Source organism: Lithobates pipiens, unplaced genomic scaffold (assembly GCF_037356315.1).
Source record: "Lithobates pipiens isolate NorthernLeopardFrog02 unplaced genomic scaffold, aLitPip1_a1.2 Scaffold_27, whole genome shotgun sequence".
Taxonomy (NCBI): Eukaryota; Metazoa; Chordata; class Amphibia; order Anura; family Ranidae; genus Lithobates; species Lithobates pipiens.
Window position 1 is genome coordinate 42,483,288 of NW_027507788.1, and position 17,734 is coordinate 42,501,021.

General features: G+C 44.2%; 1 protein-coding gene across 1 annotated transcript in view; it reads right to left on the reverse strand.

Moving 5' to 3' along the window:
• The window catches only part of VPS11 (VPS11 core subunit of CORVET and HOPS complexes), a 90,108-nt gene extending 76,185 nt beyond the window's left edge, over positions 1 to 13,923 (reverse strand). The window contains exons 1-3 of the mRNA XM_077456886.1: positions 13,741 to 13,923; positions 8,810 to 8,958; positions 6,667 to 6,802 (exon numbers count right to left, since the gene is read on the reverse strand). Of these exons, the coding sequence (XP_077313012.1) occupies positions 6,667 to 6,802; positions 8,810 to 8,958; positions 13,741 to 13,882 (427 nt within the window). The 5' untranslated portion in view covers positions 13,883 to 13,923. The remainder of the gene's footprint in view (positions 1 to 6,666; positions 6,803 to 8,809; positions 8,959 to 13,740) is intronic.
• Positions 13,924 to 17,734: the final 3,811 nt, after the last annotated feature.

Here is a 17,734-nt window from a genome sequence, read left to right on the forward strand (position 1 = left end):
GAGTCTATTTACTCTCATCTCATTTGACGAGTGAATATTAATTTGCGGCGGCACAGTGGTGTAGTGGTTTGCACTCTCGCCTAGCAGTAAAAAGGGTCGCTGGTTCGAATCCCTACCACGACACTACCTGTCTGGAGTTTGCATGTTCTCCCTGTGCGGGTTTCCTCTGGGTACTCCGGTTTCCTCCCACACTCCAAAAACATGCAGGTAGGTTAATTGGCTTCTGTCCAAAATTGGCCCTAGCATATGAATGGGGACCTTGGATTGTGGGCTTCTTGAGGGTAGGGGCCGATGCGAGTGTGCAATGTACATAGGGACAACTGTAGACACTCACTCAGGATGGACTGGTGTCTTTATTCAACCTAACTAATTGAGGTTGAGTATTCCGGCTTGGGCAGGGAGCATGTCCGCTCAGCTCAGACAAGCTACACAAGCTGCCTCCCCCCAGTTATCTCTATGGAGGGCTCAGTGTGCTGTTCTACACGCTGGGAAGTGTAGTTTCCATTGTAGCCCCCCTGCAGTCAGTACGTAGCACATATTTACTTAACAAGGCAGTGATGTGTACAGTGTCTATAGCAGCCAATCATATTTTATCTTTTTTTTTTTATCACAGTCAGATCAATGAAATATGCTTTACGTTAATGTTTTTAATATTTTTGAACCTTAATTCTGCATAAAACTTTTAACAGTATGATTTCATTAGATAATTTAAGAGGGCTTGTTTAGGGTTGGGGCAGGGTAGGGGTTGGATGGAGCAACTGGTGGCAAGTAACTCTTAAGACCTGGCTAGTAGCTCAGGACTTGAAATTGTGAGCCCTGCACTAACGTTTAGAAAGTCAAACGATTGAGCACATCAATCACTTTTTTTCTGTCTATGGCCAGTATTAATCAGAAAAGCCAATATCTCTTAAGACCTGGTCTGGGAAAGAAGATCCAGGTGGTCAAGAGAGCCAATATTGGATTCTGCCGGGAGCCTGGTGAGGTTGGAGTACCACATCCTCCAGAGACAACTCCCTCTACCTCAATGCAGTGGAGAAGACAAGAATAGAGTTTTAGAGGAAGAAAGGCATACTTCAGGTTATACTGATACCACAGAGCCACCAAAGCCTCTACTGCCACGGCCAAGGCTTTGCTGCTGGATGCCAACTTACTCAGTTTGTTGTCAAATCTGCAGGCCAAAAAGGTCCTCATATGGTATCCTCCACCTGAGACAGAGGTCCTGAAGCACCTCTGTGAAGAGACCCATCTATGCGCATATTCCCATGGGAGTCACCAGAGACTGAGTCACATCAGAGGCTGGACCATGGCCCTGGACCGACCTGTAAAGTGCTTGGCAGCTAAAAAAATAAATAAAAACTCACTAGGTGTATGGGGAGCACCACAAGCAGAACTCGTAGTTCCAAGGATCACATTACAGGCAAGTCCTGCAACTTTTGGTACGACTGGCCTAGCCTTGGAGGCCGCCGTAGTTAGACCCCAAGATTAGCTAATCCAGGTTGCTGTGAAACACAGTAACAGAACGAAAAAAACTTGACTGACATAAGTACAAATGTCTTTTATAAATTTTAAAAACTTTTCTGCAAAGAAAAAAAGATGCTTATCTTCCTAGGACACTGGCAAAAAACTGGAGCATCATTTGAGTGGGAAAGGGTTGTACCAGGCCGCCAAACAGCTTTTTGTCTGCAAGTGTCCAGTTCCTCCAGTATAACCCAGTTGTCTGATTTACTTCTAATACAGTGTCTCTTAACCCTTAAATGCCTGAAGGTAAACAAAGGAGAAGTTCACCTTTACAGGAAAAAATAATAAATGCACATTCTGCAGGGGGGAAAAAGGGGGGGGGGGGGGGAAATGAAAAAAAAAAATTCCTGCAGGAGCCTGGAAAGCACTGCACTCATCAGTAGATCACTGATGCCATGTGGTTTCCTGCAGACAGGTCAGTGGACTACAAGAGCATTTACCAGCGTCCCTACAGCCCATTGAAGCTATAAATCCATCTTGCTGTGTGGCAGATGATACTTGTAGAATAGTCATTCACAGGAACCTGAATATATGGATGCGGCGGTGGGGGCAGGGCCCCGCACAGTCGCACCGTTTTTAAAAAGTGGCGGTGGGAGCAGGGAGAGGATCCCCCACCTGCTGTCACAGGGAGGGGGGCAGGACCTGAAACATGGTGAAAATTCCACCCTTATGACAGATGAAATATGTAACATGTTTCGAAGGTGAACTTAGCCTTTAATGCTTGAATTCGGGCTGAAACAACTGATCGACATAATGAAAATAGCTGTCAACGTATTTCATAATCGATTAGTTGGTCAGCTGAGTAGTTAGCCTGCATACACAATGCATTATTTCTTTACATATCAGAAAATACAGTGGAACACATGTACAGTTCAGTACACCATCCATACATGTCGGTATACACAGTGCAGTACACAAAGCTAAATATGCCATTTATACATGTCCAACTAATAGAAACAAAATAATAAAAAATAAAAAATATGGAGGGGGGGGGGGGGGGGGGGATGGGGAAGCCCAGTCACACTCCCCGCGGACCGGGATAGTAACATCTCACCAACCCCCCACAAAAGTCAGAGGGGGGGGGCCGAACAGGGGCAAGCGGGACTCCAAGGGGACACTCACGAATGGTGAAGCCCAGATAGACAGAACCCACATCAGGATAGAGTCACGGACGGTGGGAAGGATAGGCCACAGGCGCGGCAGGAGCGTCACCAACCTCCACAAAAAAGCAGCAGAGTTAACGGTCCCGAGGCAGCGACTCAATCCAGCGAGAAGCCTCATCCGGTGACCCAAAGAATCTAACCGATTCGCCATCGACCACCCGTAGTTTAGCAGGGAACATCATGTTGTATTTCAAGGCTCTGGCGCGGAGCTGTGCCTTGACCTGATCAAACGTGCGGCGTAGTCGCTGTGTTTCAGTCGAGTAATCCGGGAAAATCATAATTCTGGCATTCTCATACCGCAACTCCTCCATCTTCCTCGCCTCCCTCAGCACAACGTCCCGGTCACGAAAGTTCAGGAGCCGAAATATAAAGGTCCTCGGCGGCGTCCCCGGCAGTCCTCTCACCGAAGGCATCCGATGCGCTCGTTCTACCACAAATTGAGGGGAAAAAACAGCCTGGGGTAAAAGGGTGCGCAGCAGGTGTTCCGCAAAAGTCGCCGGTTCTCGGCCCTCCGATCCCTCCGGGAGGCCCACCAGGCGGAGGTTGTTCCTCCGATTTCTATTTTCCTGGTCTTCGGCACGAGACTCCAGTACCTTCATCTTCACCTGCAGGGTCCGGAGAGCTTCACCATGCGAGTGAATCGTATCCTCCGTATCCCCCACTCTCCGCTCAGCTTCAGTAAGCCGGTCCCTGTACTTGTCCATGTCCCTCCGGATTAAACCCATCTCCATTTGCATCTGCTCTATTTTGGCCGTCAGCGTGGTCTGGCATCCCGAAATCGCCTGCATCAGAGCGGTGAATTGTTCGTTTCCCAGCGCTGCCGCCTCCGGGTTATCCGTCTGGGACGCCATGTTAAGGGAGAGCACACGTGCGTCCCGGGGATCCGGCGAGGTTTTCTGGGCCTGCTGCCGCTTCTTTTGGGAGCCGGGGTGCCCTCTTCTCATGCCCAAAGACAAGTGGCACACTCACAGGGTTAGACAGGCTCAATAAGTCGTTTGCAGACGGATAAATAAGCAATGCAATGCGGAGCTCCCCTCACACACGTCCACTCAGGTCGCCATCTTGCCACGCCCCCCCCATTTATACATGTCAGCAAGTGCCTAAGAATTTGTGAATGTGTGAGGAGCAAAGCCTAAAGGGGACAAGTAGTCCTGGGCAGGAGAAGGAAGCGATTCTAAAAAGTTAGAAGTTTTTTTTATCTTGCTAGAGGGGCACTCTATACAAGGGGTCCGCCCCAACCCCCCCAACTAACGATTATTTTCATAATATATATATTTTACACACACACCTTATTTATCGGCCAAGTTTAGGAGGGAAGTTTAAGGGGAAAAAAAAAAAAAACGTTTAAATGCCCATCAATGCAGCCTTATCAGTGTCCATCTGCAGCCTTGTCCATCATTGCACCCTTGTCAGTGTCATTTGCAGCCTTGCCATTTAAAAGTGGCACCGCCGAGATACAGAGCCAGATGTCCTGTGTATCTCGGTGGCGCTCGGCCATTCTCTGAAATTACAGACATCATTCAGATATCTTCTTTTACAGCAAGTGATTCCCTGCACCATAGAAACAATCAATCATAGTAGCTATTCAGTGTATATTTGGAAACTTCTGCGCTCTATGGGAAATAGAAAAGTAACTAATGGAAAAAAGCTGCAATCACTAAATGAGTTGTCTCTCACCACTAAGAAATTGAAATAAAGGATGTGATGCGCTGATTTCCAACCATACAATGATCGCGATAGGCCACAGGTATGCGATTATCAAATAAAGTGCAACTGTGCATAAATTAATCAGGTGATACTTCTGTGCATATATAACAGTAATAACTAGTGCATAAAACCATAAGGTGACTCTATGTGCAAACAAACGCAGATTTGTCATATAGACCAAAATACATATATGAAGTGTATAAACTTAATTACAAAATGTATATAGTGAAGCAAAGACAAATTCTGGATATACGTTAAAGTGATAACTGGTGCAAAGACCATAAAGTGACTGTATGTGCAAAAAAACACGCAAGTTTGTCATACAAACCAAAAAATTTAAAAAGTGAATGTTGCTTATCAAAAAATGTGTAAAATGGAGCACAAACAGGTAAAGAAAGAAAAATATAAAATATTCAATTCAAGTGGCCAACGTGATTGAAGGTAAATGTCCCATACACAATCAGATCATGCAATCCGGTGAATACGCTAAGTAAAACGTGCAGCGTGCTAGGCAATTAATCCATCCGTGATGATCCGTGCAAAAAAACAAATATTATGCAATTACCTCACTGTTGTGAGTGAACAGCAATATAGATGATGAACACCAGGATGATTGCAAAGAACGGCTGTGTAACACAATCTATAGGAGACTTCTCTCACTTCCTCGTGAATGGCAGGTAAACTCAGAAAAATAGATTAAGAGGGACCGCCATAGTGTAGTATTTAAAGCATAGAAGTTTTATTAAACAGGTTTAAAAACTACTCACAAACGAAGCTGATAAAAACACGTCTGACAGACAGCATTAAGGTAAGACCGGATATGGACGTCACTTCCGGGTTCCTACGCGTTACGTCTTGGAGACTTCAACTGGGATGATTTGCACATACAGTCACTTTATGGTCTTTGCACCAGTTATCACTTTAACGTATATCCAGAATTTGTCTTTGCTTCACTATATACATTTTGTAATTAAGTTTATACACTTCATATATGTATTTTGGTCTATATGACAAATCTGCGTTTGTTTGCACATAGAGTCACCTTATGGTTTTATGCACTAGTTATTACTGTTATATATGCACAGAAGTATCACCTGATTAATTTATGCACAGTTGCACTTTATTTGATAATCGCATACCTGTGGCCTATCGCGATCATTGTATGGTTGGAAATCAGCGCATCACATCCTTTATTTCATAGTAGCTATTCAGCCACTTGATTATTTTTACAGGTGGCAGAAGGGCCCCCCCCATCCCCCTGCTCCTGCCCCCAGAAGCAAGCAGCTCTCTCCCCCCCGATTGGCGAGCTGACTAACAACAGCGGCAGTCAATGGTGCCGTGCTGCGTCTCAACCAATCAGGAGGGAGCTTCTCGGATGGCTGAGACAGTCGTGCACATCGCTGGACAGAGAGGAACCTCAGGTAAGTGTTAGGGGAGCTGCTGCACACAGAAGGCTTTTTATCTTAATGCATAGACTAATCTAAACAATAATCGGCCAACTAATCGATTATGAAAATAATCATTAGTTTCAGCCCTAGCTTGAATGCAGTTTTGCAACTTTGGTACATGTTGGTAAAATTATAGACATCACCACAACAACTTTACACAAGGGGTAGATTTACTAAAACTGGGGAGTGCAAAATCTGGTACAGCTCTGCATAGAAACTGACAACTTCCAAGTTTCTTTGTCAAAACTTAATTGAAAAAGCTTAAGTTAGAAGCCGATTGCTTTCTATGTGGAGCTGCAACAGATTTTGCACACTCTAGTTTTAGTAAATCACCCTAGGACTAGGAAAAAAGGGGTATAATGGGGGGGGGGTATTAAACCTAGAGAAGATGTGCATGGCAACAGATCTGGTCTTATCTTCAGCTTGTTCAGCTGAGCATGGAAAATGAAAGATATGATCTGATTGGCTGCCATGCACAGCTACCGATTCTGGTTTCTCCAGTTTTGATAATTTCCCCTAAACGTATATTTTTTTCATTCAGAAGGAGCACAGGGACTGGTTTTACCGAGAGAACACCAAGTCAAAAGATTTAGTTAACGCTATATGCATTATAATATATTTGGTTTTGAATACCGTCAGCCAAATACCAAAGTAAAGAAAAATAATGCACCAAACTATAAGCACAAGATTTCTAAAAAAAATTTAAACAAAATGGAAGATTATTCTGAGAGGTTCTTGCGGGTTACAACATATACACATTAGTTTATACACACACACACACACACACACACACACACACACAAACACAGAACACATCTTATACAGCATACCAATAGCCATGAAGTTGAGGTTTTCATGAACTGTGATGCAGGACACAACTGTGGGTTTATTGCCAGGAATGGCTGGAAAAATTCTAGTGCAAAGTGGGTTACCACCATCACGTTTTTCCAAATTCCAAACTTTAATCTGTCAAAAGAGAATTTTTTATTATTACAAATATATAAAGAAATTCTGTGTTTTACTTAAAGTGTTACTAAACCCACAACAGTAAAATCAGTCTGTATATGTAGTAAAGCATGCTTGTTATACTCACTGTGGAACCTAAGGGGTTAATTTTCTGCATTGTGTAAAAGGGCTACTGTCTTCTCTGATCCTCCCCTTCTTCCAGTCCCAAAACCATCTCCTGATAAGACAGAGCCTTTGGAGGCACTCTGCACATGCTCAGTTTGGTGTGTATTGCTTGAAAGTTTTTTTTTTTTTTTTTCTTGGAAGGGTGCATGTGATCAGCACAGGGCCAATCAATACTGTCCAGACAGAGGGTCAGGGATCCTGCAGCCTCAAAGGACAATCAGGGGAGAATGAAAACTCCTCCTACAAGCTTTAATCAGTGCTCAGTCAGACACTGATAGAAGTCACAAGACTGCTTTATACTGCTGATGAGAAAAGGTATTTCGCAGTTTACAATTACTAAAATAATTGCATTTCCTTGTTCTGTGTACTGTGGGAGACCAGATATAGTGAATGCAGGGTCCTGGGTTTAGTAACACTTTAAGCTGGCCATAGATGGTTCATTTTTATCATTCAGCAAGAGGGTTAAACGAAAAAAGGAACCGATTCCTCCATCCGCACAAGTGAAGTGGATGATGGAACCCTTCCACCAGGACTTTATATTCTGACAGCGGAACTCTGCTAACAGAATACATGGATCAGCAGCTGCTGTCTGACAAAACTTTTCCTGCTTGTCCTATTGACTTCAGTCAAAAAAAAAGAGCCACATACAGTCTGTCTATGGCCAGCTTTAAAGTTCACCTTTAAAAATAAAAATGTAAAAAAATGCAATTTTTTTTTTTTTAGGTTTGTTTTTAGCAGCCTGGAAAGCATTTCACCAGTGATCAGCAGGTCTCCTGCAGACTGTCAGCATGAGCTGTCTGCCCGTACATCGTACAGCCAGGCAGCTTCAACGTGGACAAGAAGAATCAATGAACCACCACAGTGCTCAACAGCGCCGTGGTAGTTAATTAAGAACTAAAATTCAATCTACGAAGGATGACAGTACTTGTAGTTCATTCATTCAAAAAACTCTGTGAATGAATGAATGATGTAGCCATGTAGGGGGAGCACCATATGGTCCAGGCACTTTAAAATGTGACAGCTGGTACAGGGAACTTCTCCCCGTACTGCTGTCACACACAGGGCTCAGAGTGGTAGAGTTGTACTGCAGTACTTCTTAGCAATATTCATTGGTCTTTTAATGTATATTTCCCCTCCACTTCATATGTCGATTCTTTCACCGATCATGCAAGAAAAACAAAAAAAATAAATCCAAATCGTGTTACACTGCAAATACACCTTGTTTGCTGTTGCTTTTACATGCTCCTACTCACAAAACCAGTAATGTGTGCACGTCTTTATGAGAGCATCAGTCAAGCACTCCTCCTCACAGCCTTCCCATGCAACCGAACGGCTTCACGTTACTTGGCTCCTCCCCCGACGCGTTGCGTCACAGGTCACGTGACCTTTTCCCTTGAAAATGTCACGTGACCTGTGATGCAACGCGTCGGGAGGAGGAGTCAAGTGACGTGAAACCTTTCGGTTGCACCGGAAGGCTGTGAGGAGGAGTGCTTGACTGATGCTCTAATAAAGATGTGTTTATTGTGTTTAATTCAATGTTTTGATCATTTAGAGTTTTTTAGTGCACTTTTATTTTTATTTACATTGTCTATTGAGGGATCATTATCATTGGTGAAGTTATTTTTCATAATTTAATAGGTTTTGATTAATTTTTTATCTATATCAGCGCTTGAGTATTCGTATATCACAGTAATTGCTAGTAATTAGTGGCCACATGGATAAAGGGGCTAAAAGGTCAGAGATACACCCTGACAAAAGTTTTGGATTGAATCTTCTATATTTAAAATCCTCAATCACAAAAAAACAAAAAAAAAACAAAACAAAAAAAAAAACACAACTTACCAGCGGGTTAGTGCCTTCTTCATCCTCCCCTACAGAAACAAGGATATTGTGTTGTTTGAGTTGATGAAGATGGGTAACACGAAGTTTGTAAGCCTGAAAGGAGGTGAGCTGAAGGGATCGAGACAAGAACCAAATCTGCCCTGTCATATTTAATTTTCAGTTAAAGACATAACCCACAAAAGAAGGTACAACATCCAACTGCAGAAACATCAATATGCCAGCATATAGAAACTATAGATGGGTAATGACATGCCTCCTTATCAACTACATCAGCTGAACTCTAGGCATACATCTAAATGCACAGATAAAGTACATATATATGAGTGGTTTTACTTGTCAAGAATTTGTATTTGTCAATCTGTTCTTGAGATTTACACAGCTCTGCCACACAGCACAGCCCTGCCTAATGAAGGAGAAGACCTGATGTTATTCTTCTGCAGTTCAGTAATACTTACATGTCTTGTACTTTCCCCACCCTATGACTGTAAATAGAGAAACAGCAGATACATTTGCTCATATCTGTCACTCTGCTCTCTCGCCCCATCAGCAGAGCAGCACACCTGACAGGCCCTTCCTGCAGTCTTCCCTTCTTTAATCTGCTGTGAAAGAGATTTAAAGAGGTTGTTACCAGGTGAAATTCAGGTACCAACACTGCTTGCATGCAACAAACCCCTTTTCTAGAGATTTACAACCTGGGGTTCCTCTTAAAATAAGCATCTTCGAAAACTTGCCTTTTGACTCACTATTGTGATTACAATGTTGACCCACAGACAATACCGTTTTTATAAACCATTTTGGTTTTGCTACCATCTACTGTGCCCGAGAAGCCCCCAAAACACTGTTTCTCCTTGTGCATAGCATCTTGGTGACAACGTTTTTGAATACTTCCCTTCTAAAACAAAAGTATAGCTGACCACATGCCTAATAATAAACTGCAGCTAGCTAATGAGAAAAAGGTCACAATGACTAATAAATTCCACATAAGATAAAATACATGACATAATTACTAAACCTTCTTCTGTGTTGCATAGAAGGTATTGCAGGTTTTCCTACAGAGGGAAAGGGTCTGTATCTAAGAAGGAGCTCAAGGGACACCAGTCATGATGAAAGATTTATTTGTTTATTGATTTTATTGAAACTCAAGGGCAGCCAATGTGTTTCAGAAATCTGAGTACCCTTCCTCAAGAGTAAAACACAATAAGTATAAAAATGTAATATACAGAAAGAGAACAGGGCAACTCTACAAAACAAAAAGATAAATAAGCTAACAATGAATAGGTATGAAATAGCTTTCACTGGTGGTAGTCATTAAAAATATACAAAGAAAGCAGAAATTAAAGTGATTGTGAAGCCTTCCATATACGCAGTGAAGTGACTGGCCTCAGGTGATACAGAGATGGAAGAAATCCTCCTACATAAGTTGTACCTGTCTATCTGCAGACCTCTCTTCTCTACAGCCGTTCAAAGTCCAGAATTTATAAAGCTTGTCTGAGCTGTCAGAAAAAGGGAGTGGAGAGCACAGTGAGGAGAGCTCCGAGAGCTGATTGGAGGGAACAAAGACACCCACTTCACACAGCACTCAGGAACAGAGCTGAGGCTGTCAATCAGCTGGGAGGTCCCTCCTGCCCCCCCTTAGTGTCAGGAAAACTTGTCAGAAGTGATTCATGCAGATAGAGGAATGAAGCAGCAGACAAAAATGCCACTTAGTGCTCTGGATTGCGACAAGTACACACTATAGAGGTGTATGCTTAGTTCATGGTTTGCAACCACTTTAAAGTGAATATAAAGTCAAATCATTTTTGTTTTTGATAGAATAGAGAAGGCTTCAAACTCCATCGAGTTGATTTCTGCTGCCTGCTGGAAAGATTTTCCTTCACTTCTCTGGGAGACAGAACAGGAAATGAGAACATTTTTCTAAAGTTAAAATTCCCACCTAGGAGAATTGTCATAGGAACAGGGAGTCCCAAATAGAGGATTTTCATCACTTCTCACTTTGGTGACAGCTTTTAAAGTGACATTAAACCCAATTTATTTTCTATTCAAGAGATTAGTACTTACATTTTATTTGGCTTCTTTTTTTCCTATCTTTACTTTTTACACTGTTCTACCTGCTGGCTCCAATTCTCATTGTTAGCATGACTCCTTGCCTTTCAGAGTCCTATGGAGGCCTGCCAGAGCCACCCTAATGTGAGTGCTCAGAGACTAAATGCAGCCACTACCTGCACTGGACATCCACAGTCAGCCCAAACAGAAAAGATGACATCCTAACAGGAGCACATGTGGCACTAGGAATGATGGGACATGTAGTCCTAAGGAGGGTAATCAGAAAAACTTGCTTACATTCAGAGTACACGTTCCCTGGCCAATGTTCAGAACATGGGCCAGCCCACCTGTGGCCGGATCAGAGGGGCCATCACTGTGTGTCGCAGAGTGGATTTGATTTGCCTGGACCACTGTAAAAATGTCCCCGCCTCCTGTGATCCCGTCACACTGATTCAATGCCCCTCCGTTGGATCAGTGTGCCATCTATCACAGGAGGCGGGACATTGTTACTACAGTCCATGTAATTCAGCTCCGTAACACACAGTGATTGTGGGGAGGAGTGGAGGACTGGGTGCACCAGTATGACATTCCAGCAATGAGCTGCACATGGGACAGACCCCGCCCCCTTTTGGTATCGCCCCCCCCCTTTCGGCTGATACTAAAAAACACCACAACCAGATGATATTTTGGCTCGTGACCGCATTTACATTTGAAAGGGGGAGGGGGTAGCAAAATAGGATGTTAAGCTATAGTTTTACCACCCTCTGATCACCCAATTTACCCTAACAGGCGGCCAGAAGGGGAGGTACACATGTTGCAACCACAATGCTTTACAGTAACAGCAAAAATTATACCACAGGTCACATTCAGCAGACAGTATTGATGCCAAACACGACCCATCCAAGTGAATAGGGTCATACTGCAGGCTCTCATGGGTTCACCTGGGAGGCAACATATCACCTCTCAGTCCCGTCAACTGCCCTCTGAAAAGCATTCAATGGTGAACCGCTTTTTGGAGGTCATTTGTAATATTCCCATTGCACACATTCCTGGAAATGGCAAACAGTAGTAGGCAACTGATACAGCAACTGCCAGCTAGAAACCGGTAACACCAGAGAGCACACTATGGATCTTCAAAATAGCATCCAAATATTTATTAGAACGATCACATCACAGCTTTAAAGTGGTTGTAAACCCTTACAACACACTTTGACCTACAAGTAAGCCTAGATTAAGGCTTACCTGTAGGTCCAAGAAATATCTCCTAAACCTACACGGTTTAGGAGATATTTGCCGAAAGACAGGCACCGGCAGGGCGCAGGCGCACTGAGCGTGCCGCGGTCAACGGCGATATGCCGCGAGCGGCGGCTCCCATGCGCATGAGTGACGTCATCGCGGCTTCGCCGAATGATAGCGGCAGAGCAGGGAGACCCACCAAGAAGATGGATGCTCCGTGCTACAGGGGACAGCGGTGACATCGCTGGCTCCTGTGTCAGGAAAGTGACACATAATAGACTACTATGCGATGCATAGTAATCCATTATGCTTTACCTTTGCAGGGAATGAAAGAGGAAGTAAACTCATCAGGGTTTACTTCCTCTTTAAAGAGTAACACCACTTTTATTGATGGAAAAAAAAAACATTCCCCTCTGGGTGATCTATGTACATTGCAGGGATTTTAACAAACTTTGTTGCAGATTCCTACTTTTTGTTATTCTGAAGAAATCCCTGTGTGTTTGTGTCCATGTGCACAGTGAATGTCTTTTTTCCATTAATGATCAGCTGCTGCACTTGCAACGTTCTAATGAGGAAAGTGTCAGGGTCTGCATCCCTTTAGACATGCTTAACCCTTCGGGGGTATATAACCAAAACTGACATTTTAGTTGCAGAAGATACGAGGAGTCACAAAATCTGATTTGTATCTTAGTGCAGACTTCAGGGTAAGAAAGTGAGCCAATCACACAAGCAGGAGATGAGCTACCTGGGTGGGTATTCTGTACACCATCAGTAGAACACCTCCAAGTTGCCATATTGTGTTGAATTTGTGAATCTGACAGAAAAATTACAACAGCTGCAGACTGAAAAAAGGAAAAGGTAATTTTTAATAACATTACAGCTTGTCACAAATTGTAAACACTATATATTATTATTTGTGGGTTTTTTTCCCATACAAAAGTGGAGCTACCTTTAAAAAGGTGTAATTTGGGGGTCACGCAACAAATCAGTGCTATTTCAAAGACCCATGGTGTGCTGGTGAAACATGCTTTGATTGCTTTTCAGAGGGGTGGCTAGTGTAAAGGAGAAAGAACGAACGATAACGGTCAGCCCATTTATGGCGCAGCACACAATCACCCATAGGGCTCATCTGCACCTGCTTTCCTCTTTTAAAAGCGACCTGCATTCGGGTTGCTCTTCAGAAAGCATTGGGCAGTCAGTGATATGAGATTGTATCACCTCCTCACTGATTGTTTTAACCCCCTGAACTCTGGACAGCCACACGTTGTGGGAGGTTGCAGCGAAGCCACATTTACTTGAATGGGTCGCACTCACTAGGCCATTTCGAGGGGGGGGGGTAACATTCCTGATGCAGCATGATCCCCTACATCAAAAGAAGAGGGGTGGTTGTGGGGCAGTAAAAACAAGGCTCCCCTGTCAGGTTTCACAATCCCCCAATCACAAGAGTAAACAAACCCATACTGGGGATTGCACCGATTTTTGGGCTAGGTTATCGCCTGCACCCAGCAGAGGGCGCTGCAGCCAGCCCAGTCACTGACAGCCCAGCTCTCATCACCCACTTACTGACTATGGAGAGAAGGAGTCCAGGACATTGTGGTGCTCACACACTATACCAGACACTTTCCTACACACCGCCATGTATACAAGGATATCCCCAAACAGCAGGCTGCCCCGCCCGGAGTCACACACTATAATCCCGGGCGGAAGGGACAGAGCCTTGCCGCCCTCCCCGGGGAACCGCACCGACTCCTTCTCAAAGAAAACGAAGCGTCTCCACTGCAGGTACACAGCCATCTTCACTGCTTCCCTTCACACCAATCATGTGACCGTCACCCAATCACCTGACACGGACAGTGACAAAACGTAACGCACAGGTCCTGATCGCCACGTCGCGTAGACGGCAGAATTTAGGCCCGCCATCTTTTCTTTGGGCAGTAGAATCTTAACCACTTCAATACCGGGCCTATTCTGGCACTTCTCTCCTACGAGTAAAAATCATAATTTTTTGTTAGAAACTTACTCAGAACCCCCAAACATTATATATATTTTTTTAGCAGACACCCTAGGGAATAAAATGGCGGTCATTGCAACTTTTTATCTTGCACGGTATTTGTACAATCATTTTTCAAACGCATTTTTTTTGGAAAAAAAAACAAGTTAATGAATTAAAAAATAACAAAACAGTAAAGTTAGCCCAATTTTTTTTGTATTAGGTAAAAGATGATATTATGCCGAGTAAATAGATACCTAACATGTCACGCTTTAACCACTTCAATGCAGGGCATTTATACAGCTTACTTACCTGACCAATTTTTAGTTTTCAGCGCCAGTTACTCAGTCATGCAACACTGTACCCAAAAAAAATTGTTATCATTTTTTTTCATACAAATAGAGCTTTCTTTTGGTGATATTTAATCACCACTGGGTTTTTTATTTTTTGCTGCATAAGTGAAAAAAGCGCGAACATTTTGAAAAAAAAACACTTTTTTTTAGTTTCTATGATAAAATTTTGCAAATAAGTAATTTGTGTTCATAAATTTGGGCCAAAATTTATACGGCTACATCTCTTTGGTAAAAATAAACCAAATTAGTGGATGTTATTTAGTCTCTTTGAAAGTTATCGAGTCTACAAGCTATGGTGCAAATCACTGAAAATTGATCACATCTGATCACACCTGATGTACTGATGACCTATCTCATTTCTTGAAGCTCTGAAATGTCAGGAAATACCCCCCAAATGACCCCTTTTTGAAAAGTAGACAGTCCAAGGTATTTAGTAAGAGGCATGGTGAGTTTTTCGAAGTTGTAATTTTTTCCCACAATTCTTGGGAAAAAGAAGATTTTTTTTTTACAAAATTGTCATAATAACAAGTTATTTCTCATACACCTCATATGCATACTTCCAATTACACCCCAAAATACATTCTGCAACTCTTCCCGAGTATGGCGATACCACATGTGGGACTTTTACACAGGCTGGCCACACAGAGAAGTCCAAAATGCAGGGAGCACCATCAGGGGTTCTAGGAGCATAAATGGCGCCTCTAATTTCCTAATGACCTATTACATTTGTGAAGGCCTTGGAGCACCAGGACAGTAGAATTACCCACAAAATGACCCCATTTTGGAAAGCAAACACCCCAACGTATATTCCATGAGGCATAATGAGTCTTTTGAACAGTTAATTTTTTTCCACAAGTCTTCGGAAAACGTGGAAAGAAAATGAAAACATATTTTTTTTTACACAAAGTGGTAAGTTTATAAGATATTTCTAAGTCAAAGCATGTACATAGCAAAAATTACACCCCAAAATACATTCTGCTACTCATCCTGAGTATGGCGATACCACATATGTGTGACTTTTTTACACATCATGTCCACATACAAAGGCCCAACATGCAGGGAGCGCCGTCAGGTGTTCTAGGAGCATAAATGACACCTCTAATTTCCTAACGACCTATTACATTCGTGAAGGCCCTGGAGCACCAGGACAATGGAATTACCCACGAAATGACCCCATTTTGGAAAACAAACACCCCAAAGTATATTCTATGAAGCATTATGAGTCTTTTGAGCGGTTAATTTTTTTACACAAGTCTTCAGAAAACGTGGAAAGAAAATTAAAATCTTTTTTTTTTTACACAAAGTTGTCCATTTATAAGATATTTCTAACACATAGCATGTATATAGCAAAAATTACACCCAAAGCACATTCTGCTACTCCTCTTAAGTATTGTGATACCACATGTGTGAGACTTTTACACAGCCTGGCCATATACAGAGGTCCAACATGGAAGTGGTACCTTCAGGCGTTCTAGGAGCATAAATTACACATCTCATTTCGTTCCTACCTATCACACTTTTGAAGGTCCTGGAGCACCAGGACAATAGAATTACCCACAAAATGACCCCATTTTGGAAAGCAAACACCCCAATGTGTATTCTATGAGGCATGGGCTGCAAATAGGTACTCGGGTACTCTGTTACTCCGACGGGCTGGTGACAGGTACTCGGGTACTTCGACGGGCTGGTGATAGGTACTCGGGTGCTCCGACGGGCTGGTGACAGGTACTTGGGTCCTCCGACGGGCTGGTGACAGGCATTCGGGTACTCAGATGAACTGTGACAGGTACTCGGGTACTCAGATGGGCTGTGACAGGTACTCAGGTACTCAGATGGGCTGTGACAGGTACTTGGGTACTCAGATGGGATGTGACAGGTACTCAGGTACTCGGGTACTCAGATGGGCTGGGACAGGTACTCAGGTACTCAGATGGGCTGTGACAGGTACTCAGGTACTCAGATGGGCTGTGACAGGTACTCAGGTACTTGGGTACTCAGATGGGATGTGACAGGTACTCGGGTACTCGGATGGGCTGGGACAGGTACTCAGGTACTCAGATAGGCTGGGACATGTACTCAGGTACTCATATGGGCTGACAGGTGCTCAGGTACTCTGATACTCAGATGGACTGTGACAGGTACTCGGGTACTCAGATGGGCTGTGACAGGTACTAGGGTACTCAGATGGGCTGACAGGTACTCGGGTACTCAGATGGGCTGACAGGTACTCGGGTACTCAGATGGGCTGACAGGTACTCGGGTACTCAGGTGGGCTGACAGGTACTCGGGTATTCAGATGGGCTGAGAGATACTCGGGTACTCGGGTACTCAGATGGGCTGGGACAGGTACTCGGGTACTCAGATGGGCTGGGACAGGTAATCGGGTACTCAGGTACTCAGATGGGCTGGGACAGGTACTCGGGTACACAGATGGGCTGGGACAGGTACTCGGGTACAAAGATGGGCTGGGACAGGTACTCGGGTACTCAGATGGGCTGGGACAGGTACTCGGGTACACAGATGGGCTGGGACAGGTACTCGGGTACAAAGATGGGCTGGGACAGGTACTCAGATGGGCTGACAGGTACTCGGGTACTCAGATGGGCTGACAGGTACTCGGGTACTCAGATGGGCTGAGAGGTACTCAGGTACTCGGGTACTCAGATGGGCTGGGACAGGTACTCGGGTACTCAGATGGGCTGGGACAGGTAATCGGGTACTCAGATGGACTGGGACAGGTACTCAGGTACTCAGATGGGCTGGGACAGGTACTCGGGTACACAGATGGGCTGGGACAGGTACTCGGGTACAAAAATGGGCTGGGACAGGTACTCAGGTACTCGGGTACTCAGATGGGCTGACAGGTACTCGGGTACTCAGATGGGCTGTGATAGGTGATGACAGGTACTTTGATGGGTGGTGACAGGTCCTCTTTATTGGGGGGGGGGGGTAATCAGTGTGATTGGTATGTACACTAGGCGGTAACAAGATGTTACCGCAATCTCCTCCTCACACACGATCAGTGTGTGGGAAGGAGAACCCGGTACCATCTCGTTACCACGGTTTGTTTACATTCTGTGACCGGCTGTGATTGGACACAGCCGGTCACGTGGTAAAGAGCCAATTTAATTGGCTCTTTACTGCGATCGGGGTTGGGCTGTGTCAGGGTGACAAGCCGCATCCTCGATCGACGCTCTGCACGCGCCCTGGGCGCTCATCCACGATCGCGCTGCCCTCGGGGGCCCGCAGGAGCGGCAAAATAATGAGGCCGTTATATGACGTCCACACAGGATGGGAGATCCC